At 39.8% G+C, this 27,419-nt stretch overlaps 1 protein-coding gene across 1 annotated transcript in view; it reads left to right on the forward strand.

The window, feature by feature from the left end:
• Window positions 1–20,989, forward strand: part of LOC128647460 (teneurin-3-like) — a 708,055-nt gene extending 687,066 nt beyond the window's left edge. The window contains exon 4 of the mRNA XM_053700247.1: window positions 20,667–20,989. Within this exon, the coding sequence (XP_053556222.1) occupies window positions 20,667–20,989 (323 nt within the window). The remainder of the gene's footprint in view (window positions 1–20,666) is intronic.
• Window positions 20,990–27,419: the final 6,430 nt, after the last annotated feature.

Raw genomic sequence — 27,419 nt, forward strand, 5'->3', positions numbered from 1 at the left:
AGCCGAGTACAGGAATTGCACAAGGCAGGAAACAAACTTGTGAACTAGTAACAGGTTTAAAGGTAAAGTCTTTCTCCTGGTTATAGCTGAGTGCAGGAACTGCACAAGGCAGGAACCAAACTTGTGAACTGGTAACAGGTTTAAAGGTAAAGTCTTTCTCCTGGTTATAGCTGAGTGCAGGAACTGCACAAGGCAGGAAACAAACTTGTGAACTGGTAACAGGTTTAAAGGTAAAGGCTTTCTCCTGGTTATAGCTGAGAGCAGGAATTGCACAAGGCAGGATACAAACTTGTGAACTGGTAACAGGTTTAAAGGTAAAGTCTTTCTCCTGGTTATAGCTGAGTGCTGGAATTGCACAAGTCAGGATACAATCTTGTGAACTGGTAACAGGTTTAAAGGTAAAGTCTTTCTCCTGGTAATTGCTGAGTGCAGGAATTGCACAAGGCAGGAAACAAACTTGCAAACTGGTAACAGGTTTAAAGGTAAAGTCTTTCTCCTGGTTATAGCTGAGTGCAGGAACTGCACAAGGCAGGAAACAAACTTGTGAACTGGTAACAGGTTTAAAGGTAAAGTCTTTCTCCTGGTTATAGCTGAGTGCAGGAAACAAACTTGTGAACTGGTAACAGGTTTAAAGGTAAAGTCTTTCTCCTGGTTTCCTTGTAAACAGGTGCAAAGGTGAAATCTTTCTCCAAAGAAGTACAGGAAACAGGTTCTGACTTGACAAAACAGATCCAATGTGAAGACACTAATGCAGACTAAAAGCCATCCTTAAATAGGGAGGTTTTGCACAGGTTTGGTTCTGATTAATTCCAGAATTGAGAACACCTGTGTGTTGCACAGGTGAAATAACAAGTAAGGCAAAAAGTTATTTATCAGATCTTTTAAGTTCCTTGCTATTACTAGAACTGGCTGTGGCTCAACACACAAGCAAACCGACTTGCAAGCAAATAGGAACAGTAACCACAGAGCCGTAGGTTCAAATCCCCACACAGCCCTTCTTAGCAGAATGCCTCCCAGACCTTTTCTTTTTCTTTTTAATCTGGAGGCTTGGTTCATGACACCTAGTTTATCACTGTTGATGAGGGACACCCACTGAAAGGGGCTGTGTAAACAAAAAGAGCAAACACTCCTCACCTTCCCCCTTCCCAGCATATGAAAAGACAGATAACATAAACAGGAGCCTGCAATAGTCTGTAAATGTGAGTATACATCTAACACTTGGTTAGGAGTCTGAAAATCAGCACAATGTTCCTAAAAAATAAGCAAAACTATATCAGCTAGATCACGAGTTTGGCGTTAGCCTTAAAAAGCAGCGTTGAGAGGTTCCAACGCTGCTTTTTAACGCCCGCTGGTATTACGAGTCAGGCAGGTACAGGTGTACCGCTCACTTTTCTTCCGCGACTCGAGGCTATGGCAAATGCCCTTACGTCAATTGTGTATCCTATCTTTTTAATGGGATTTGACTAACGCTGGTTTTACGAGTCTTGGAAGAAGTGAGTGGTACAGCCTCTACCTCCAAGACTTCAACCGCATTTAAAAGTCAGTAGTTAAGAGTTTTATGGGCTAACACCGGAACATAAAGCTTTTAACTAAAAAGTACACTAACACCCATAAACTACCTATTAACCCCTAAACCGAGCCCCCCCCCCACATCGCAAACACTATAATAAATTATTTTAACCCCTAATCTGCCGACCGGACATCGCCATCACCTACATTATACCTATGAACCCCTAATCTGCTGCCCCTAACATCGCCGACACCAACATTATATTTATTAACCCCTAATCTGCCGCCCCCAATGTCGCCACCACCTGCCTACAATTATTAACCCCTAATCTGCCGACCGGACATCTCCGCCACTTTAATAAATGTATTAACCCCTAAACCGCCCCACTCCCACCTCACAAACACTAGTTAAATTGTATTAACCCCTAATCTGCCTGCACTAACATTGCAGAAACCTACTTACATTTATTAACCCCTAATCTGCCACCCCCAACATCGCCACTACTATATTAAAGATATTAACCCCTAAACCTAAGTATAAATCTAACCCTAACCCCCCCTAACTTAAAAATAATTTAAATACATCTAAATAAAATTACTACAATTAGCTAAATAATTCCTATTTAAAAATAAATATTTACCTATAAAATAAACCATAAGATAGCTACAATATAACTAATAGTTACATTGTAGCTAGCTTATGATTTATTTTTATTTTACAGGCACCTTTCTATTTATTTTAACTAGGTACAATAGTTATTAAATAGTTATTAACTATTTAATAGCTACCTAGCTAAAATAAGTACAAAATTACCTTTAAAATAAATCCTAACCTATGTTACAATTACACCTAACACTACACTATAATTAAACTAATTACCTAAACTGAGAAAAGAAAAAAACAGAGGCGCCACCATGGCCCAGAACCACCAAAACAAAACAGATGTATATATGGGTGCTGTATACTCACAAACATACAGCACCCATATGGTGCTATTGAGGCGGGCTGGAACTTCACAGTAGTCCAGCTCACTGATGATCCTTAGCAAAGATCCAGTAGTGATTCCTTGGGAGGCCTGAGGTGAGATGCCTAAAAGAGGAAAAGGCAAACCAACATGGCCCAGCAACGTTTGAAGGATGTGACCAAATGAATAAACTCACAGGATCCAAAGCACCTCCAGGTGCAACACCAGCAAACTGGAACCACAAAGTTGCCCAGTAGACAATCCCCAGCAGGTGGTCTCCAGCTTCCAGCGGAAAAAATAGTATAGAGGAGGATAGGGCAATAGTGCACCACAATTAAATCTTGGGTAAAATACCACACAAGCAAGTGTATATAAAAATTAAAATCTTTAATAACACAGCGATGCGTTTCTCAGCCTCCTATGGGCTGTTTCATCAACAGCACGTTTTGCCAGCTTACCGTAAGCAGCACTGGTATCAAGGTGAGATGTGGGGCTAAATTTTGCTCTCCGCTCACTTTTCTGAGGCTAACGCCAGCTTGCAGAAAACTTGTAATACCAGCGTTGTCTTAAGGGAGCGCTAAGAAAAAAAGGAGCGTTAGCACCGCCCAGCCTTACCGACAAAACTCGTGATCTAGCCGTATATGTTTATAAAAACACTACCAGATGGGCTATATAAATGGATCATCTACCAACATTTATGCAAAAAAAATCTAGTGTACAATGTCCCTTTAAGAGAGAATGGAGAAAAAAGAGTGAAGAGATATGAGAAAGGGAGAGTGTAAAGACAAGATATGCCCTGAGAGAGAAGGGAGAGTGTAAAGACATGATATGCCCTGAGAGAGAAGGGAGAGTGTAAAGACAAGATATGCCCTGAGAGAGAAGGGAGTGTGTAAAGACAAGATATGCCCTGAGAGAGAAGGGAGAGTGTAAAGACAAGATATGCCCTGAGAGAGAAGGGAGAGTGTAAAGACATGATATGCCCTGAGAGAGAAGGGAGAGTGTAAAGACAAGATATGCCCTGAGAGAGAAGGGAGTGTGTAAAGACAAGATATGCCCTGAGAGAGAAGGGAGAGTGTAAAGACAAGATATGCCCTGAGAGAGAAGGGAGAGTGTAAAGACAAGATATGCCCTGAGAGAGAAGGGAGAGTGTAAAGACATGATATGCCCTGAGAGAGAAGGGAGAGTGTAAAGACAAGATATGCCCTGAGAGAGAAGGGAGAGTGTAAAGACAAGATATGCCCTGAGAGAGAAGGGAGAGTGTAAAGACAAGATATGCCCTGAGAGAGAAGGGAGAGTGTAAATACATGATATGCCCTGAGAGAGAAGGGAGAGTGTAAAGACATGATATGCCCTGAGAGAGAAGGGAGAGTGTAAAGACATGATATGCCCTGAGAGAGAAGAGAGAGTGTAAAGACAAGATATGCCCTGAGAGAGAAGGGAAAGTGTAAAGACAAGACATGCCCTGAGAGAGAAGGGATAGTGTAAAGACATGATATGCCCTGAGAGAGAAGAGAGAGTGTAAAGACAAGATATGCCCTGAGAGAGAAGAGAGAGTGTAAAGACATGATATGCCCTGAGAGAGAAGAGAGAGTGTAAAGACAAGATATGCCCTGAGAGAGAAGGGAGAGTGTAAAGACAAGATATGCCCTGAGAGAGAAGGGAGAGTGTAAAGACAAGATATGCCCTGAGAGAGAAGAGAGAGTGTAAAGACAAGATATGCCCTGAGAGAGAAGGGAGAGTGTAAAGACAAGATATGCCATGAGAGAGAAGGGAGAGTGTAAAGACAAGATATGCCCTTAGAGAGAAGGGAGAGTGTAAAGACAAGATATGCCCTGAGAGAGAAGGGAGAGTGTAAAGACAAGATATGCCCTGAGAGAGAAGGGAGATTGTAAAGACATGATATGCCCTGAGAGAGAAGGGAGAGTGTAAAGACAAGATATGCCCTGAGAGAGAAGGGAGATTGTAAAGACACGATATGCCCTGAGAGAGAAGGGAGAGTGTAAAGACAAGATATGCCCTGAGAGAGAAGGGAGAGTGTAAAGACAAGATATGCCCTGAGAGAGAAGGGAGAGTGTAAAGACAAGATATGCCCTGACAGAGAAGGGAGAGTGTAAATACATGATATGCCCTGAGAGAGAAGGGAGAGTGTAAAGACATGACATGCCCTGAGAGAGAAGGGAGAGTGTAAAGACATGACATGCCCTGAGAGAGAAGGGAGAGTGTAAAGACAAGATATGCCCTGAGAGAGAAGGGAGAGTGTAAAGACATGATATGCCGTGAGAGAGAAGGGAGAGTGTAAAGACAAGACATGCCCTGAGATAAGGGAGAGTGTAAAGACATGATATGCAATGAGAGAGAAGGGAGAGTGTAAAGACAAGATATGCCCTGAGAGAGAAGGGAGAGTGTAAAGACAAGATATGCCCTGAGAGAGAAGGGAGAGTGTAAAGACATGATAAGCCCTGAGAGAGAAGGGAGAGTGTAAAGACAAGATATGCCCTGAGAGAGAAGGGAGAGTGTAAAGACAAGATATGCCCTGAGAGAGAAGGGAGAGTGTAAAGACAAGATATGCCCTGAGAGAGAAGGGAGAGTGTAAATACATGATATGCCCTGAGAGAGAAGAGAGAGTGTAAAGACAAGATATGCCCTGAGAGAGAAGGGAGAGTGTAAAGACAAGACATGCCCTGAGAGAGAAGAGAGAGTGTAAAGACAAGATATGCCCTGAGAGAGAAGGGAGAGTGTAAAGACAAGATATGCCGTGAGAGAGAAGGGAGAGTGTAAAGACAAGATATGCCCTGAGAGAGAAGGGATAGTGTAAAGACAAGATATGCCCTGAGAGAGAAGGGAGTGTGTAAAGACAAGATATGCCCTGAGAGAGAAGGGAGAGTGTAAAGACAAGATATGCCCTGAGAGAGAAGGGAGAGTGTAAAGACAAGATATGCCCTGAGAGAGAAGGGAGTGTGTAAAGACAAGATATGCCCTGAGAGAGAAGGGAGAGTGTAAAGTCATGATATGCCCTGAGAGAGAAGGGAGAGTGTAAAGACATGATATGCCCTGAGAGAGAAGAGAGAGTGTAAAGACAAGATATGCCCTGAGAGAGAAGGGAGAGTGTAAAGACATGATATGCCCTGAGAGAGAAGAGAGAGTGTAAAGACAAGATATGCCCTGAGAGAGAAGGGAGAGTGTAAAGACAAGATATGCCGTGAGAGAGAAGGGAGAGTATAAAGACAAGATATGCCCTGAGAGAGAAGGGAGAGTGTAAAGACAAGATATGCCCGGAGAGAGAAGGGAGAGTGTAAAGACATGATATGCCCTGAGAGAGAAGGGAGAGTGTAAAGACAAGATATGCCCTGAGAGAGAAGGGAGAGTGTAAAGACAAGATATGCCCTGAGAGAGAAGGGAGAGTGTAAGACATGATATGCCCTGAGAGAGAAGGGAGAGTGTAAAGACAAGATATGCCCTGAGAGAGAAGAGAGAGTGTAAATACATGATATGCCCTGAGAGAGAAGGGAGAGTGTAAAGACACGATATGCCCTGAGAGAGAAGGGAGAGTGTAAAGACATTATATGCCCTGAGAGAGAAGGGAGAGTGTAAAGACAAGACATGCCCTGAGAGAGAAGGGAGAGTATAAAGACAAGATATGCCCTGAGAGAGAAGAGAGAGTGTAAAGACAAGATATGCCCTGAGAGAAGGGAGAGTGTAAAGACAAGATATGCCCTGAGAGAGAAGGGAGAGTGTAAAGACATGATATGCCCTGAGAGAGAAGGGAGAGTGTAAAGACATGATATGCCCTGAGAGAGAAGGGAGAGTGTAAAGACAAGATATGCCCTGAGAGAGAAGGGAGAGTGTAAAGACCAGATATGCCCGGAGAGAGAAGGGAGAGTGTAAAGACAAGATATGCCCTGAGAGAGAAGGGAGAGTGTAAAGACATGATATGCCCTGAGAGAGAAGGGAGAGTATAAAGACAAGATATGCCCTGAGAGAGAAGAGAGAGTGTAAAGACAAGATATGCCCTGAGAGAGAAGGGAGAGTGTAAAGACATGATATGCCCTGAGAGAGAAGAGAGAGTGTAAAGACAAGATATGCCCTGAGAGAGAAGGGAGAGTGTAAAGACAAGATATGCCCTGAGAGAGAAGGGAGAGTGTAAAAGACAAGATATGCCGTGAGAGAGAAGGGAGAGAGTAAAGACATGATATGCCCTGAGAGAGAAGGGAGAGTATAAAGACATGATATGACCTGAGAGAGAAGGGAGAGTGTAAAGACAAGATATGCCATGAGAGAGAAGGGAGAGTGTAAAGACAAGATATGCCCTGAGAAAGAAGGGAGAGTGTAAAGACAAGATATGCCCTGAGAGAGAAGGGAGAGTGTAAAGACAAGATATGCCCTGAGAGAGAAGGGAGAGTGTAAAGACATGATATGCCCTGAGAGAGAAGGGAGAGTGTAAAGACATGATATGCCCTGAGAGAGAAGGGAGAGTGTAAAGACAAGATATGCCCTGAGAGAGAAGAGAGAGTGTAAAGACAAGATATGCCCTGAGAGAGGAGGGAGAGTATAAAGACAAGATATGCCCTGAGAGAGAAGGGAGAGTGTAAAGACAAGATATGCCCTAAGAGAGAAGGGAGAGTGTAAAGACATGATATGCCCTGAGAGAGAAGGGAGAGTGTAAAGACAAGATATGCCCTGAGAGAGAAGGGAGAGTGTAAAGACATGATATGCCCTGAGAGAGAAGGGAGAGTGTAAAGACAAGATATGCCCTGAGAGAGAAGGGAGAGTGTAAAGACAAGACATGCCCTGAGAGAGAAGGGAGAGTGTAAAGACAAGACATGCCCTGAGAGAGAAGAGAGAGCGTAAAGACAAGATATGCCCTGAGAGAGAAGGGAGAGTGTAAAGACAAGATATGCCCTGAGAGAGAAGGGAGAGTGTAAAGACAAGATATGCCCTGAGAGAGAAGGGAGAGTGTAAAGACAAGATATGCCCTGAGAGAGAAGGGAGAGTGTAAAGACATGATATGCCCTGAGAGAGAAGGTAGAGTGTAAAGACATGATATGCCCTGAGAGAGAAGGGAGAGTGTAAAGACATGATATGCCCTGAGAGAGAAGGGAGAGTGTAAAGACAAGATATGCCCTGAGAGAGAAGGGAGAGTGTAAAGACATGATATGCCCTGAGAGAGAAGGGAGAGTGTAAAGACAAGATATGCCCTGAGAGAGAAGAGAGAGTGTAAAGACAAGATATGCCCTGAGAGAGAAGGGAGAGTGTAAAGACAAGATATGCCCTGAGAGAGAAGGGAGAGTATAAAGACAAGATATGCCCTGAGAGAGAAGGGAGAGTGTAAAGACAAGATATGCCCTGAGAGAGAAGGGAGAGTGTAAAGACACGATATGCCCTGAGAGAGAAGGGAGAGTGTAAAGACAAGATATGCCCTGAGAGAGAAGGGAGAGTGTAAAGACAAGATATGCCCTGAGAGAGAAGGGAGAGTATAAAGACAAGATATGCCCTGAGAGAGAAGGGAGAGTGTAAAGACATGATATGCCCTGAGAGAGAAGGGAGAGTGTAAAGACAAGATATGCCCTGAGAGAGAAGGGAGAGTGTAAAGACAAGATATGCCCTGAGAGAGAAGGGAGAGTATAAAGACAAGATATGCCCTGAGAGAGAAGAGAGAGTGTAAAGACACGATATGCCCTGAGAGAGAAGGGAGAGTGTAAAGACAAGATATGCCCTGAGAGAGAAGAGAGAGTGTAAAGACAAGATATGCCCTGAGAGAGAAGGGAGAGTGTAAATACATGATATGCCCTGAGAGAGAAGGGAGAGTGTAAATACATGATATGCCCTGAGAGAGAAGGGAGAGTGTAAAGACAAGATATGCCCTGAGAGAGAAGAGAGAGTGTAAAGACAAGATATGCCCTGAGAGAGAAGGGAGAGTGTAAATACATGATATGCCCTGAGAGAGAAGGGAGAGTGTAAAGACAAGATATGCCCTGAGAGAGAAGAGAGAGTGTAAAGACAAGATATGCCCTGAGAGAGAAGGGAGAGTGTAAAGACAAGATATGCCCTGAGAGAGAAGGGAGAGTGTAAAGACATGATATGCCCTGAGAGAGAAGGGAGAGTGTAAAGACAAGATATGCCCTGAGAGAGAAGGGAGAGTGTAAAGACAAGATATGCCCTGAGAGAGAAGGGAGAGTGTAAATACATGATATGCCCTGAGAGAGAAGGGAGAGTGTAAAGACAAGATATGCCCTGAGAGAGAAGGGAGAGTGTAAAGACAAGATATGCCCTGAGAGAGAAGGGAGAGTGTAAAGACATGATATGCCCTGAGAGAGAAGGGAGAGTATAAAGACAAGATATGCCCTGAGAGAGAAGGGAGAGTGTAAAGACATGATATGCCCTGAGAGAGAAGGGAGAGTGTAAAGACAAGATATGCCCTGAGAGAGAAGGGAGAGTGTAAAGACATGATATGCCCTGAGAGAGAAGGGAGAGTATAAAGACAAGATATGCCCTGAGAGAGAAGGGAGAGTGTAAAGACAAGATATGCCCTGAGAGAGAAGGGAGAGTGTAAAGACATGATATGCCCTGAGAGAGAAGGGAGAGTGTAAAGACAAGATATGCCCTGAGAGAGAAGGGAGAGTGTAAAGACATGATATGCCCTGAGAGAGAAGGGAGAGTGTAAAGACAAGATATGCCCTGACAGAGAAGGGAGAGTGTAAATACATGATATGCCCTGAGAGAGAAGGGAGAGTGTAAAGACATGACATGCCCTGAGAGAGAAGGGAGAGTGTAAAGACATGACATGCCCTGAGAGAGAAGGGAGAGTGTAAAGACAAAATATGCCCTGAGAGAGAAGGGAGAGTGTAAAGACATGATATGCCGTGAGAGAGAAGGGAGAGTGTAAAGACAAGACATGCCCTGAGATAAGGGAGAGTGTAAAGACATGATATGCCCTGAGAGAGAAGGGAGAGTGTAAAGACAAGATATGCCCTGAGAGAGAAGGGAGGGTGTAAAGACATGATAAGCCCTGAGAGAGAAGGGAGAGTGTAAAGACAAGATATGCCCTGAGAGAGAAGGGAGAGTGTAAAGACAAGATATGCCCTGAGAGAGAAGGGAGAGTGTAAAGACAAGATATGCCCTGAGAGAGAAGGGAGAGTGTAAATACATGATATGCCCTGAGAGAGAAGAGAGAGTGTAAAGACAAGATATGCCCTGAGAGAGAAGGGAGAGTGTAAAGACAAGACATGCCCTGAGAGAGAAGAGAGAGTGTAAAGACAATATATGCCCTGAGAGAGAAGGGAGAGTGTAAAGACAAGATATGCCGTGAGAGAGAAGGGAGAGTGTAAAGACAAGATATGCCCTGAGAGAGAAGGGATAGTGTAAAGACAAGATATGCCCTGAGAGAGAAGGGAGTGTGTAAAGACAAGATATGCCCTGAGAGAGAAGGGAGAGTGTAAAGACAAGATATGCCCTGAGAGAGAAGGGAGAGTGTAAAGACAAGATATGCCCTGAGAGAGAAGGGAGTGTGTAAAGACAAGATATGCCCTGAGAGAGAAGGGAGAGTGTAAAGACATGATATGCCCTGAGAGAGAAGGGAGAGTGTAAAGACATGATATGCCCTGAGAGAGAAGAGAGAGTGTAAAGACAAGATATGCCCTGAGAGAGAAGGGAGAGTGTAAAGACATGATATGCCCTGAGAGAGAAGAGAGAGTGTAAAGACAAGATATGCCCTGAGAGAGAAGGGAGAGTGTAAAGACAAGATATGCCGTGAGAGAGAAGGGAGAGTGTAAAGACAAGATATGCCCTGAGAGAGAAGGGAGAGTGTAAAGACAAGATATGCCCTGAGAGAGAAGGGAGAGTGTAAAGACATGATATGCCCTGAGAGAGAAGGGAGAGTGTAAAGACAAGATATGCCCTGAGAGAGAAGGGAGAGTGTAAAGACAAGATATGCCCTGAGAGAGAAGGGAGAGTGTAAAGACATGATATGCCCTGAGAGAGAAGGGAGAGTGTAAAGACAAGATATGCCCTGAGAGAGAAGAGAGAGTGTAAATACATGATATGCCCTGAGAGAGAAGGGAGAGTGTAAAGACACGATATGCCCTGAGAGAGAAGGGAGAGTGTAAAGACATTATATGCCCTGAGAGAGAAGGGAGAGTGTAAAGACAAGACATGCCCTGAGAGAGAAGGGAGAGTATAAAGACAAGATATGCCCTGAGAGAGAAGAGAGAGTGTAAAGACAAGATATGCCCTGAGAGAAGGGAGAGTGTAAAGACAAGATATGCCCTGAGAGAGAAGGGAGAGTGTAAAGACATGATATGCCCTGAGAGAGAAGGGAGAGTGTAAAGACATGATATGCCCTGAGAGAGAAGGGAGAGTGTAAAGACAAGATATGCCCTGAGAGAGAAGGGAGAGTGTAAAGACAAGATATGCCCGGAGAGAGAAGGGAGAGTGTAAAGACAAGATATGCCCTGAGAGAGAAGGGAGAGTGTAAAGACATGATATGACCTGAGAGAGAAGGGAGAGTGTAAAGACAAGATATGCCCTGAGAGAGAATGGAGAGTGTAAAGACAAGATATGCCCTGAGAGAGAAGGGAGAGTGTAAAGACAAGATATGCCCTGAGAGAGAAGGGAGAGTGTAAAGACATGATATGCCCTGAGAGAGAAGGGAGAGTGTAAAGACAAGATATGCCCTGAGAGAGAAGGGAGAGTATAAAGACAAGATATGCCCTGAGAGAGAAGAGAGAGTGTAAAGACAAGATATGCCCTGAGAGAGAAGGGAGAGTGTAAAGACATGATATGCCCTGAGAGAGAAGAGAGAGTGTAAAGACAAGATATGCCCTGAGAGAGAAGGGAGAGTGTAAAGACAAGATATGCCCTGAGAGAGAAGGGAGAGTGTAAAAGACAAGATATGCCGTGAGAGAGAAGGGAGAGTGTAAAGACATGATATGCCCTGAGAGAGAAGGGAGAGTATAAAGACATGATATGACCTGAGAGAGAAGGGAGAGTGTAAAGACAAGATATGCCCTGAGAGAGAAGGGAGAGTGTAAAGACAAGATATGCCCTGAGAAAGAAGGGAGAGTGTAAAGACAAGATATGCCCTGAGAGAGAAGGGAGAGTGTAAAGACAAGATATGCCCTGAGAGAGAAGGGAGAGTGTAAAGACATGATATGCCCTGAGAGAGAAGGGAGAGTGTAAAGACATGATATGCCTTGAGAGAGAAGGGAGAGTGTAAAGACAAGATATGCCCTGAGAGAGAAGAGAGAGTGTAAAGACAAGATATGCCCTGAGAGAGGAGGGAGAGTATAAAGACAAGATATGCCCTGAGAGAGAAGGGAGAGTGTAAAGACAAGATATGCCCTGAGAGAGAAGGGAGAGTGTAAAGACATGATATGCCCTGAGAGAGAAGGGAGAGTGTAAAGACAAGATATGCCCTGAGAGAGAAGGGAGAGTGTAAAGACATGATATGCCCTAAGAGAGAAGGGAGAGTGTAAAGACAAGATATGCCCTGAGAGAGAAGGGAGAGTGTAAAGACAAGACATGCCCTGAGAGAGAAGGGAGAGTGTAAAGACAAGACATGTCCTGAGAGAGAAGAGAGAGTGTAAAGACAAGATATGCCCTGAGAGAGAAGGGAGAGTGTAAAGACAAGATATGCCCTGAGAGAGAAGGGAGAGTGTAAAGACAAGATATGCCATGAGAGAGAAGGGAGAGTGTAAAGACAAGATATGCCCTGAGAGAGAAGGGAGAATGTAAAGACATGATATGCCCTGAGAGAGAAGGTAGAGTGTAAAGACATGATATGCCCTGAGAGAGAAGGGAGAGTGTAAAGACATGATATGCCCTGAGAGAGAAGGGAGAGTGTAAAGACAAGATATGCCCTGAGAGAGAAGGGAGAGTGTAAAGACATGATATGCCCTGAGAGAGAAGGGAGAGTGTAAAGACAAGATATGCCCTGAGAGAGAAGAGAGAGTGTAAATACATGATATGCCCTGAGAGAGAAGGGAGAGTGTAAAGACAAGATATGCCCTGAGAGAGAAGGGAGAGTGTAAAGACAAGACATGCCCTGAGAGAGAAGGGAGAGTGTAAAGACATGACATGCCCTGAGAGAGAAGGGAGAGTGTAAAGACAAGATATGCCCTGAGAGAGAAGAGAGAGTGTAAAGACAAGATATGCCCTGAGAGAGAAGGGAGAGTGTAAAGACAAGATATGCCCTGAGAGAGAAGGGAGAGTATAAAGACAAGATATGCCCTGAGAGAGAAGGGAGAGTGTAAAGACAAGATATGCCCTGAGAGAGAAGGGAGAGTGTAAAGACACGATATGCCCTGAGAGAGAAGGGAGAGTGTAAAGACAAGATATGCCCTGAGAGAGAAGGGAGAGTGTAAAGACAAGATATGCCCTGAGAGAGAAGGGAGAGTATAAAGACAAGATATGCCCTGAGAGAGAAGGGAGAGTGTAAAGACATGATATGCCCTGAGAGAGAAGGGAGAGTGTAAAGACAAGATATGCCCTGAGAGAGAAGGGAGAGTGTAAAGACAAGATATGCCCTGAGAGAGAAGGGAGAGTATAAAGACAAGATATGCCCTGAGAGAGAAGAGAGAGTGTAAAGACACGATATGCCCTGAGAGAGAAGGGAGAGTGTAAAGACAAGATATGCCCTGAGAGAGAAGAGAGAGTGTAAAGACAAGATATGCCCTGAGAGAGAAGGGAGAGTGTAAATACATGATATGCCCTGAGAGAGAAGGGAGAGTGTAAATACATGATATGCCCTGAGAGAGAAGAGAGAGTGTAAAGACAAGATATGCCCTGAGAGAGAAGGGAGAGTGTAAAGACATGATATGCCCTGAGAGAGAAGGGAGAGTGTAAAGACAAGATATGCCCTGAGAGAGAAGAGAGAGTGTAAAGACAAGATATGCCCTGAGAGAGAAGGGAGAGTGTAAATACATGATATGCCCTGAGAGAGAAGGGAGAGTGTAAAGACAAGATATGCCCTGAGAGAGAAGGGAGAGTGTAAAGACATGATATGCCCTGAGAGAGAAGGGAGAGTGTAAAGACAAGATATGCCCTGAGAGAGAAGAGAGAGTGTAAAGACAAGATATGCCCTGAGAGAGAAGGGAGAGTGTAAAGACAAGATATGCCCTGAGAGAGAAGGGAGAGTGTAAAGACATGATATGCCCTGAGAGAGAAGGGAGAGTGTAAAGACAAGATATGCCCTGAGAGAGAAGGGAGAGTGTAAAGACAAGATATTCCCTGAGAGAGAAGGGAGAGTGTAAAGACAAGATATGCCCTGAGAGAGAAGGGAGAGTGTAAATACATGATATGCCCTGAGAGAGAAGGGAGAGTGTAAAGACAAGATATGCCCTGAGAGAGAAGGGAGAGTGTAAAGACATGATATGCCCTGAGAGAGAAGGTAGAGTGTAAAGACATGATATGCCCTGAGAGAGAAGGGAGAGTGTAAAGACATGATATGCCCTGAGAGAGAAGGGAGAGTGTAAAGACAAGATATGCCCTGAGAGAGAAGGGAGAGTGTAAAGACAAGATATGCCCTGAGAGAGAAGGGAGAGTGTAAAGACATGATATGCCCTGAGAGAGGAGGGAGAGTGTAAAGACAAGATATGCCCTGAGAGAGAAGGGAGAGTGTAAAGACAAGATATGCCCTGAGAGAGAAGGGAGAGTGTAAAGACAAGATATGCCCTGAGAGAGAAGGGAGAGTGTAAAGACAAGATATGCCCTGAGAGAGAAGGGAGAGTGTAAAGACATGATATGCCCTGAGAGAGAAGGGAGAGTATAAAGACAAGATATGCCCTGAGAGAGAAGAGAGAGTGTAAAGACAAGATATGCCCTGAGAGAGAAGGGAGAGTGTAAAGACATGATAAGCCCTGAGAGAGAAGGGAGAGTGTAAAGACAAGATATGCCCTGAGAGAGAAGGGAGAGTGTAAAGACATGATAAGCCCTGAGAGAGAAGGGAGAGTGTAAAGACAAGATATGCCCTGAGAGAGAAGGGAGAGTGTAAAGACATGATATGCCCTGAGAGAGAAGGGAGAGTGTAAAGACATGATAAGCCCTGAGAGAGAAGGGAGAGTGTAAAGACAAGATATGCCCTGAGAGAGAAGGGAGAGTGTAAAGACATGATATGCCCTGAGAGAGAAGGGAGAGTGTAAAGACAAGATATGCCCTGAGAGAGAAGGGAGAGTGTAAAGACAGGATATGCCCTGAGAGAGAAGGGAGAGTGTAAAGACACGATATGCCCTGAGAGAGAAGGGAGAGTGTAAAGACAAGATATGCCCTGAGAGAGAAGGGAGAGTGTAAAGACATGATAAGCCCTGAGAGAGAAGGGAGAGTATAAAGACAAGATATGCCCTGAGAGAGAAGGGAGAGTGTAAAGACAAGATATGCCCTGAGAGAGAAGGGAGAGTGTAAAGACAAGATATGCCGTGAGAGAGAAGGGAGAGTGTAAAGACAAGATATGCCCTGAGAGAGAAGGGAGAGTGTAAAGACAAGATATGCCCTGAGAGAGAAGGGAGAGTGTAAAGACATGTTATGCCCTGAGAGAGAAGGGAGAGTGTAAAGACAAGATATGCCCTGAGAGAGAAGGGAGATTGTAAAGACACGATATGCCCTGAGAGAGAAGGGAGAGTGTAAAGACAAGATATGCCCTGAGAGAGAAGGGAGAGTGTAAAGACAAGATATGCCCTGAGAGAGAAGGGAGAGTGTAAACACATGATATGCCCTGAGAGAGAAGGGAGAGTGTAAAGACATGACATGCCCTGAGAGAGAAGGGAGAGTGTAAAGACATGACATGCCCTGAGAGAGAAGGGAGAGTGTAAAAGACAAGATATGCCGTGAGAGAGAAGGGAGAGTGTAAAGACATGATATGCCCTGAGAGAGAAGGGAGAGTGTAAAGTGGGTGTGGGTGGTATTAGAAGTGGCGAGTAACATTTTTGTCCTGCTAGTATCTTTAAATTTATATACTGTGTGTGTGTGTATATATATATATATATATATATATATACTGCATATATATATATATATATATTCACACACACATATATATATATATGTTTCATTGCCATTGCAAATATGGCTTTAAAACTTTACTGAACAAACAAATTAAAACAAGGAAAAACATCCTTAATAGAATAATCCAATCTATCGTGCACAAAATAAAACTTAAACAAAGTAAAAGCAAAAAAACAGCTTAGTCAGCTTTGAAACGGTGAGAGACAAACCACGTCTAGATATTTTACAGGGCAACAGAGCCTTATGGATTATGCATGCTCGGCAGGTGCCCACAGTCATCCTCTCTCTTGTGCCCACAAAATCTCAAAAACATCCCTCGTACTATTCAGTGAGATTCCTTTTCTATAACAAACCAGATGTGTTAATATTTTACACTCACAAACATTTATAATTACTGTGTTTCAGCCATGTGCAAGAGTTTATATTTTATACAATGCACAGATATAGATGTTAATGATAGGAGGGGCCAATAACAGATCTGTAGAAAATATAGGTATAACAATGCTTAGTACATTTCTAACTTGATGTCGCCTTTACAATGAGGGTCACTGACAACCTCACAAGCATCTATGAATTTGGCTTATTGCCTTAATGACAAAGTTTTGTGGAATGTTTTTTGTTTCACGTTCAGTACAGGGCTAAACGAAAACACTGTAATGCCTGTAACCAGGAATTAAAGTATGTGCCCCCCCCCCCCCACCAACTATCCTTCCACTACAATGTAAACCCAAAACAGCAGTCTTGTTGATTAAAGTTCAGTGTGCTGATACCCAACTAATCCAAGGCTATTTATTTAATAAACAAACAATACAATTTAGCCAGAATCTGCTGTACCTATGTGTTACTTATGTTAAATGCAGCCAGGGTCCCGTGGTCCTACCTGGTCAATGTATAGATTTAGCACTGATTGAATAGTTAGAAGAATATTAGAAGAGAAGCTCTGGCCAAATGGCTTTATGTATAGCACTTTCTGACAGCAAGAGTGTATTTTCCTCTGTGGAGTTATATCTAGCCACTAATGGGAACAAATAATATGCCTAATCCTACATTGCCAGAACTTGCTGTAGACTGCTGCTTATGAAATGAAGACTTAAACATAAACGCAAAACATTCTCATTAAATCCATGCTTCAATCATGGTGACAATACACCTTTACCCAGAAGAGATATGGGTATATTCAAACATCTGACAAATATTCAAAACCCACCTCTAAAAAAGAAGGGAAGTAAAAATGATCAACACGTTGGATAATAAGGGGCCCATTTATCAAAGGGCTTGCGGACCTGATCCGACACTGCGGATCAGGTCCGCAAGACCTCGCTAAATGCGGAGAGCAATACGCTCTCTGCATTTAACATTGCACCAGCAGCTCACAAGAGCTGCTGGTGCAACGCCGCCCCCTGCTGACTCGCAGCCAATCGGCTGCCAGCAGGGAGGTGTCAATCAACCCGATCATATTCGATCGGGTTGATTTCCGGTGATTCCTGTCCGCCTGCTCAGAGCAGGCGGACAGGGTCTTTAGACCGCTGCTTCATAAGTTGTGTTTCTGGCGAGTCTGAAGACTCGCCAGAAACACGGCCCCTCAAGCTCCGTACGGAGCTTGATAAATGGGCCTGCATGAGCGATAAACTTGTACTTACAAGGAAGAGCTGTCAGTCATGTTTGCCATCTATATTTGAGATTCTAGCATGATTCGCATGTAGGCCATTTTGTAAGGGTGAGCATGAGCATTAAAGGGACAGTCTACACCAGAATTTTTATTGTTTTAAAAGATAGATAATCCCTTTATTACCCATTTCCCAATTTTGCATAACCAACACAGTTATAATAATATACTTTTAAACACTGTGATTATCTTGTATCTAAGCCTCTGCAAACTGCCACTTTTTTCAGTTCTTTTGACAGACTTGCAGTCTAGCCAATCAGTGCCTGCTCCCAGATTACTTCACGTGCACAAGCATAGTGTTATCTATATGAAATATGTGAACTAACACCCTCTAGTGGTGAAAAACTGATAAAATCTGAAAGAGGTGGGCTTCAAGGTCTAAGAAATTAGCATATGAACCTCCTAGGTTAAGCTTTCAACTAAGAATACCAAGAGAACAAAGCAAAATTGGTGATAAAAGTAAATTGGAAAATTGTTTAAAATTGCATGCTCTATCTGAATCATGAAAGTTTATTTTGGCCTAGACTGTCCCTTTAACCACATATATACATATTTAGGATCAGGCATACATACATTTGTATTTTATAAAAAGACTTGCAATTATGAAAAAAATCTGTGTCTGGAAATTCGGGCCTTCTGCACAATTAAAATGAATTATTGCAGTTGATTTAACATTCTGTCTTGATTAGCTACGTAAAACAGATACAGGCATGTGAATTTCCCATTAAAAAAGCTCTGTATGACACAAAACGGAGGAAGATTAAATTCACTCCAAGTCTGATATATCACTGCTGTGTCCTTTAAAAAATTAACATACAGTTTTCTTTGGCAAAATAGATAACGTCTGGTAGCATTATGTTGTTGATTAAAAGAATACAAATGAATAAGATGAATATCTGTTGAATCAACAGACTTTTCTATTTATTTCCTCTTTATATATTTTGTATGTAAAACACTTGGGATAGCTTAACAGATTATCCAGCACATTGAAGAAATACATATTTGCTTCTCTGCCTTATTTTAAATATGATTATTTTCTATTCTAGAACATATTGAAATTTATGTGCCAATGTATGTTTTCTCTTGAATCATTTCTTTACTAATTAAAGTTGAAACTTTATTAAGGCTTATGTTAACATTATTATAGCAAGTGTATTAATTTAAGAAAGTGAAAAGAAATGTAAGGTTTTCAATTGTACAACCATTTATTAAAGAATACAAAACATTACTTATAGGGAACAATGAATACGATATGTGTGTTTGTGTATATATATATATATATGTGTGTGTGTGTGTATATATATATATATGTGTGTGTGTATATATATATATGTGTGTGTGTGTGTGTATATATATATATATGTGTGTGTGTGTATATATATATATATGTGTGTGTGTGTGTGTATATATATATATATGTGTGTGTGTGTGTGTGTGTATATATATATATATATGTGTGTGTGTGTGTATATATATATATATGTGTGTGTGTGTTTGTGTGTGTATATATATATATATGTGTGTGTGTGTATATATATATATATGTGTGTGTGTATATATATATATATATGTGTGTGTGTGTGTGTGTGTATATATATATATATATGTGTGTGTGTGTGTGTGTGTGTGTATATATATATATGTGTGTGTGTGTGTGTGTGTATATATATATATATGTGTGTGTGTGTATATATATATATATATGTGTGTGTGTGTATATATATATATATATATGTGTGTGTGTGTGTGTGTGTATATATATATATATATATGTGTGTGTGTGTATATATATATATATGTGTGTGTGTGTGTGTGTGTATATATATATATATATGTGTGTGTGTGTGTGTGTGTGTGTCTCCTACTAATGTAAAAAGCATAATATACTGTACATATATATATAAGATGGATGGATATGTAAAATTAAAAGAGGCTATAGTGGCCCTGCAGTGTTGCTCCCAATTAATGAATTGTTACTGTTGGTTTATATTTACTTATTTACTGTTTATATTATAATTTCTCTCATGTATAAATATTTTAAGGTATTGCATTGTGAACATCTAGGAGTAATTTCATGACTGGTTCCTACTGATCTCAGTTTAGCTAAAAAGGGCAGAATCATATGTTGTTGCGAAAATAAATTATTGATCTTTCTTAATATAACATGTGCATAAGTTTAAGTGAAAAGCATTATGGTTTGTTTTTCCTTAATGGGACACTGAACCCAATTTTTTTTTTCATGATTCAGATAGAGCATAACATTTTAAGCAACTTTCTAATTTACTTCTATTATTACATTTTCTTCATTCTCTTGGTATCTTTATTTGAAAATACAAGAATGTAAGTTTAGATGCCGCCCCATTTTTGGTGAACAACCTGGGTTGTTCTTGCTGATTGGTGGATAAATTCATGCACCAATAAAAATGTGCTGTCCAGAGTGCTGAACAAAAAAAAAAAGCTTAGATGCCTTCTTTTTCAAATAAAGATAGCAAGAGAACGAAGGAAATTTGATAATAGGAGTAAATTAGAAAGTTGCTTAAAATGTAATGCTCTATCTGAATTACGAAAGAAAAAAATTGGGATCAGTGTTCCTTTAATTGTTTTCTTATTTTTTTGTAATAAACATTAGGGATATGACAATTAAACCTACTAGAGAGATATCTTGAATTCACTAGACTATGTTATTTTCAGTAGTGTAATACAATCCTCATTAATCTTTTAATCTTGTTTCACACTTTTGTAGAGACCTGCAATTTGAATTCTTTTCATGTGTTGACCCTTCCTTGTCTGTCTCTGTTTTGGGTACTTTTGACACCTGAGAGCACCTCTTAAATTCTAAACACGTTCACCTACCAAAGAATGTGTCCCTTACACTGGAAAGTGATCCTAACAATAGAAACTAGAGAAACTAGTTGACCGAAACTGACCCCTCTAATAGGTACTTCCTTAAATAAAAACACAACTCGAAATCTGGGTTACAAAGGCCGCAGATTTTATTTTAACAATTACATTATAACCATAAATAACTGAAACATTAAATACCCCAGCCAGTGCTTGCCCCCATAGCATCCCCATTTTAACAGATAACATTTCACCTACTCTTCTCCTAAAATCAGGAGGTACCCATACAAATGCTATTCCACCCAGCAAGCACTCCACCACCACAGCTGCGACAATCACCTTTTCTTAACATAAGGGAGGGAGCTTTCTTCCACACTTACCCTCTTCTACAATATTTTTGGTGCTCTTTTCAGTCCCTCCTATCTATTTTATACCCTCCTCTAAGCCCCACCTATCTCCACCCCTTACCACCCACAACACCTCCTTCTGTACACCCATACAGGGGTCAAATGCCCTTCCCCTGCATAGGTGCCGTCCAGGGCTTGCTTTATGCATGTTACTGAAAATAGCATTGTGATACAGGAGTAGTTTGCATATTTAGGAGGTATTTTTATTTTTTGTTTTTACCGATATTGGGGGACAGATAACTCATTTTTTTCTTTGTTATTCTATTACTTCTTTAAAACATTCAGGACAGAATTTCACCTTGAGGCAATTAGGCGTTTGTGAACCGGCCTCCCGTCGAGGACTGGCATTTTGTGCTGATATGGGGCTCCCACACAGAGGCTACTCAATAAATGCTGGCTCAGATGCAGAAACTGAAAATGAAGGTGTGATGTCTCCAGAACATGCCATGAGGCTTTGGGGAAGGGGTGTGAAATCTGGACGCAGTTCCTGTCTGTCAAGTCGCTCTAACTCTGCCCTGACACTGACTGACACTGAGCATGAGAACAAGTCTGACAGCGAAAGTGGTAAGTCCCTCCTTGCTTTCATTGTCAAAGTGCATTTTTCATGATCTCTTACTCCGTATCTTGGCAACAAGTCACTTAGGGGAACATAGTATATTGTTTACCAGATTATTGGACACTTTATTATTGTACATTGTATTATCTATTATTGATAATAGTGCTAGTAATTTAAATGCCAATATTAGAATTTTAATTGTATGTATATAATGAACCTTACATTCCATATGTTTGGATACAATTACACATTATGGCCTAGATTACAAGTGGAATACAATTAACATTTATGTTTTGCTCTGCCTTTTGCAATCAATGATGCTCCATAATTTTTTACAAGTTGTTGGTTAAAAAGTTTAAAATCAAATCACTTTAGCACACAAAAAACATACACAGGGTGCCTATATTTTCAATAGATAGTGCAAAACGGTAATAGTGCACTGATTGCTCTCATTTTACAAGTTGTTGGATACGTTCTGCTCTTGAAAACATTGCTCAATCTGCTTTGTGCATTCACGTTATCCGTCATGAATAATTTTAGTACGGCCTTTCATACATTACCTAGGGGAAATGACTCATTTGTAGCGAACTCCATACTACTTGCAACATCTATAATAAAAAATGCATTGCAAATAGTATTAAAGTACATTGTGTGCCAACAAAAACTCCATACCTCTTGTAATCTAGCCCTATGTGTTAACTCAAATAATTGCTGATATGAAATTAGACCCTTATTAACTTTTGTTTGAATTTTTTTTCTCTTTTTTGAATACAAATGTAAGTAAAAGAAAAAAATTAATAAACCAAAAAAGGGTAAAATATCAAAGAAAAAAAACCCTCAATAGGTAATTATTTAAAGTTTGTACAAAATCATAAATCAAATTCTCAAAACTTCTAAGACAAAGCTGAAACATAACGCTCATTTTATTCTTTCTAGAATATAAACGTTTTAGCGGCGTATATTCACTAACAGCCTCTCTAGCCTCTGCTAGATTAATTAGCAAAATATTTTATTGGTTCTGCAGAACCCGTTTACTAAAAAAGAAGATATCTATAAGCGTTTCATGAATGGGATGGTTAGAATAACAGAGGAATTTCTAAGACTGGACAATCTGCCCCAGTGTGACATAGACCACTGTTGTAGTATTTTCCAAAAATCAGTTTAAAGCTTGGTGATTTTTTTTGTTTGTACCCGGCATAACAAGACAAATTAACCACCTTGGTTGTCAAACAAGGATTATTACACAATGTGCTGCAGGTCTATGTGGCAGAGTTAATTGAGCTCGCCTTCTAATGACGTGATTAACCAGAAGATATATATAAAAAAAACTCCTAGGCTGTCATAGGCTGTAAGGTAAGTGAAGCTTTGTGAACTTGTGAAATTGTGCTGTCAGTGTTTTTAACCGCCAGAAATAAAGCAAATGGGATCTGTACCACATGAGTGTCTGTGACATTTTACTGCAGAGTAAGAAAATGAGCATGCAAATGCATAATTAATGTCAAATGTAAAAGCCACAAAGAATGTGTAACATCTAGAATTCGGCTGAGAAAGTAAGTACAAATCAAAACCATTCCATAACAGAAGGAGTTGTGGTACTGCTAGACAAAAAAGTCATAAAATTCCATAATTAGAGAATAACTTGTTCATTTATATAAAATAATGGGGGATTTAAATACTGCTTTATTTGGATTCTAAGTAATGTTTAAATATATACAGTATATATATATATATATATATATATATATATATATATATATATATATATAGTATATATGCACATACACACTATAACATATTGTTTTGATACTAATAGGATTCTTGATTGACATTCAGTGCACCTTAGCTATCTATTAAAGAGAGGAAGGTTATGGTGTAAGGGGGTTCATTTTAGAGCATATTTTTGAGATATTTTGCTTCCGTATATTAAACAAGAGAGAGAGGTTTAACCACATTGACTCTCCATTAATATGTGTACACTCAGTTTTGCATGATGCAGAGGCTTAACTTTTGTCCTGTTGAATTATAATAAAAAATGAAATTCTCTAATCCATTACAGCATGTCATTTTAAGACTATCAACCCTGCAGCACTGGGTGTTTAAACCCCGGTAATGGGGTTAAATACACAGTAAAAATACAGCTCTAGACTTGCAGTGCACTGCTGGTCCCAAGCGGACAATGCTGCTGATCCAATCATCAGCGCTAGTAGCACAACTTCTCTCATATACTTCAATGGGGCATGGTGTTAAAAAAAAAAACACTTGTTGCTCTCGTGCTAACCCAACACCTCATTAGACCAATAGGGCTAAAACTGAAGATAGTTATGAATATTTTACATTCCAACGTTCTTCACGTTGAAGAAAATTTTCGTATTATTTTATTTATATATATATATATTTTAACATATATATCGTAACATATATATTGTAACATATATATATATTTAAAAATAAAAAGAACATTTTCTTCTAAGTGAAGTAAAGTATGTATATTTAAAACACATTAAAAATGATTAAAATTGAATAAAAATTATATTTAATGTTTCAAGTTTTTTAACTGAAACGTTTTTGTGTGTGTGTGTATATATATATATATATACAGTATGTGTGTATATATACGTGCTTATATGTGTATATACATATTTACATATATAAACACATAAACACTTATATTTATGTAGAAACACATATTTAGACAAATTATAGACAAGCGCAAAAATGATAATCTTAGCGGAGTTTTCATGATTGCAAAAAAAAAAATACCGGGCCACTTGTAATCAAGCCCTATATTGATTATTGTGGGCCGCACTAACATTAGTGCACCACTTGTAATCTAGCTCTCTGTTTGTTACTCAGTGATGGAGTAACATCTGCCTAATAACCAACAAATAAAATAGCTAGAAGGGCAAACCAACCACAAAATTAAAACAGATTAAGCTTAGAGTTTGTCATTGTGAAATACATCAGTAGTTGCTTCTAACAAGTACAGCAAATGGATAACTAGCTATATTACTAATTTGCATAGTTTTACTAATTTGTATTTTCTTTTTTTTTTAACTCTTTGGATAGCAGAAATGGCTTCTCAACATTTTCAACCAATCTATTGCAGCTAAGGGGTTAAGGAGAGTCTGTTTGTATTATATGATATTGTCATAAGGGTAAAACAGCCCTATGGACTTTTTTTAATATAAGTAAAAGTAATTACCCAATAATATATGGCAACAGTATAATCTCTTTAAAAAAAGCTATATTCTCACTTCGCTAATGGAGCCCATAGAAACACATAGCACATAACTTCACAGTTTATTCCTTGCCTGCCTGGGTTACATTGTCCTCCATAGGGCCAAATAAATTATCGCAGCATGGGGGTAATAATATTGTTTAATTTATTTCTCCATTGTTCTGGGACGCTGGTAATAAAGCCACCTGCTAATTGTATTATTGTGTTGGCAGCTAGCGTGCATCCAAGCTGAGGCCGGCTTGTACGTAGATACAGTATTGTTTTGAGGTATGAGTATTTTGAGACATCTATGTATGTTTTGTAAAATAAACAGATGAGCCCCTGTGTTCCCTCTAAATTATATGCACGTGCACAGATTTTTAATTAAACACACACAAGAAGAAATAAACTGCACACTGCTCACATTTTACAACATTTATTTTTCCCCTTTTAATAACCGATTTAAAAAAAGAAAACACATTTACCAAAAATGATATTGTTAGTTATCACGGCATGATATTCCCATTTATATTATTTGCATTGTATTTATTTAAGAAATTAAGTCTACTGGCTTCTTGGCGTATTAATCTGAATTTGGTTTTCTAAATATTCCATGGACTCTTTTTGCACCTACGGCATGTCGACATTTAGAGTTAAATACTGATAAATACTAGTCCTTTCTTCACATAAAGAGGGGATTATTTTCTCAGTTGTCACTGGAAGTTGAATTCTTGTTCACCAAAAGGATATTGCTTTCCACTTCATGTAGCATAATCTAAAAATCAAATCTGAATACACGACAAGCGTTACAAAGAAATGCAAAACTTTCTGCCCCTTCCTTAGGTAAGGAATGTGTCTAGCTCATGTAATACTAGTGAATGGCGTCCTGCCCATGTTCTTTGTCTATTTCCTTTGCCCGCCTGATCTATATTAACGCCTCAGCTGCCAAACAGGGCTGAAACACATTGCACCTAAAGTTTTAAAGGATATTTTCAATAAATGTATAAATATACCCCCAGATACATGACTGTTAAAGTGACAGTAAATATTAAACAGTTTTCACCTACTCAGGGCTAAATTACAAGTGGAGCGCTAAATTATCGTGTGCCTGTAAACGGGCAAATTCACCCATTTACAGGCGCATGATAAATAAACAGCCATTACAAGTGGCTGGTTATTGCTACTGCGAGCTTGCGGTTGCAATTTGTGCTCCAAACATTAACCAGCAGTCAGACCTCTGGTTAATTTTTAAAATATCCCCCAATTGCCCCAAAAATAAAGTTTTTGTTTCCTTTTTTGTTTAAAAAAAATTGTAGCATCTTTTTTTTTAGACAAAAAAAAAAACTGCACAAAGCAGTTTTTTGGTATCAAAGTCTGGGGTGTTAGAAAAAAAAATGGCACTGAAAATGGCCTTTACATAGCAGTCTATGGAGACTTTTCCCTGAAAATATATATATATGCTTATCTACACATATATTTACACTTTGCTGCACAACTTACCCCCTTCGCTGCGCTAGATTCTCAGCCGTGTCTGATGGGCTGATGAGCGCAAAGCTTCCGTGCAATGCGAATGCAATTTTTTGTGCACCACTCATAATCCGGCCCTTAATGTGCAATAGTGCTTCTACATTAATTCATGTTAGTAAAAGCCCCAATTTACTATGGGGTGATCAGTATGAGAAAAAAGTCTTTGTCAGAAGAATGGTCAGAGGATTTAGAAAACAAACAGAAATGGATATTTTATCAAGCATGAAGGAAATCATAAGCTCAATAAATAAGGTTATGTGTCCGTCTAATATTTCATTTTTTTATTTTGTATTTTTACATATTTTTCAAATCAAGTTACAGTTTTAGTAAATGTGATTTTGTTTTATAATGTGATATATACTCACATTGACATACTAAATACTCTTCTACACAAATTAACATGCAGGGATTTGTAAACCCTTGGATTTGCAGAAGAGTTGTGATACGTCTGACCTGTGGGAACTACAAATCAAGGGACTCTCTTGAATTCCTACTTGAGAGAAAAATTACCAATAACTAAACTGGTAGGTCTCAGAGAAGCCAGGGGGTCTGTAGTACTAAAAGTGTGATTCAATTCCAAAGTATAAAGAGAAAAGAGAAAGTCAGCAGTATCTATGCTGATTATCCATTGTGCAGAATCCAGCAAGCCCAATCTCTCTCTAGTGACTGAAATGAATTGCAAGCAGTGAAGGGGTTTATTTGTAAGCAGTCCCATCAATTATAGTGGGGACATAGTCTCCATTCACATATAAAGAGGTTTCCAAACTAATCCAGGGGTAATTCATTGTATGACTGTACTGCACTTCAATAGAGGAAGTAAAAAAGAATGTGAGAGACTTTAAAATGCTGTGAGAATTAGTAGGATTTTGTTTGTCTGTTGTTTCAAAGTTCTCTTTGTTGCAAAACAGGGTGAGCCAGAGGGGGATTGCGCACATCACCTGGTATAATCTACAGAGGTTTAAAACAAGTGGTGATAAAGTTTATCCCCAGGGCCTGTTTGCAATCAAAGATGTCTTTCTATGCTCCTCTTGAAGACATCTCAAAGAAGTTGCAAAATCCTAGGATGGATGAGTGAGCATACAGAATAGTTTATTAACAGGGCTCAAGTGATTGAAGAACAAATTTGATCATGCTTTAAACTTTCTGGCTGATGAGAGCAATTGAAATCACAGTAAAGAGAGGAGTGTGGCCTTTGATGTTCATTGGGGAAATGGATTATGGTGCAATTAAAATCCACAGAAGAACACTTCCTTACATCTAAACAGGAGACTTGCTTGTCATAGAGAAGTGTCCTCATTTACTGCACAAATGGCTGTAGATGTGTGTAACGATAGGTAATGATAAATACAAACGTTTTCTATAAATAATATGATATACAGATGCATCAACGTTTATAAGAACATGTGTAAACTATATTGTAATTGAAGACAATATGAATTTTAAAATTTTGAATTTTTTATTTATTTGATATCTGCAATAATTAGTTGAGGATAAAAAAAAAAAAACTCTTTTTAACAATTAGTCCTCAATGTAATTAGGATATGAAACTGAATAGCAGACAGTGTGCTGATACCAAGGCCTAATGAACAGATTTTACTTTACTCAACTTCATTAAAAAAAAAAAGTTAAACTTAATTTTCAGTCCTAAATTTTATATTTCGTAAAACTCTCAATCTCTGTAACACATTTCATATGTCCTCTATTTTAAAGCATTCATTTGTATTGTAAAAACATTTTA

Source organism: Bombina bombina, chromosome 2 (assembly GCF_027579735.1).
Source record: "Bombina bombina isolate aBomBom1 chromosome 2, aBomBom1.pri, whole genome shotgun sequence".
Classification (NCBI taxonomy): domain Eukaryota; kingdom Metazoa; phylum Chordata; class Amphibia; order Anura; family Bombinatoridae; genus Bombina; species Bombina bombina.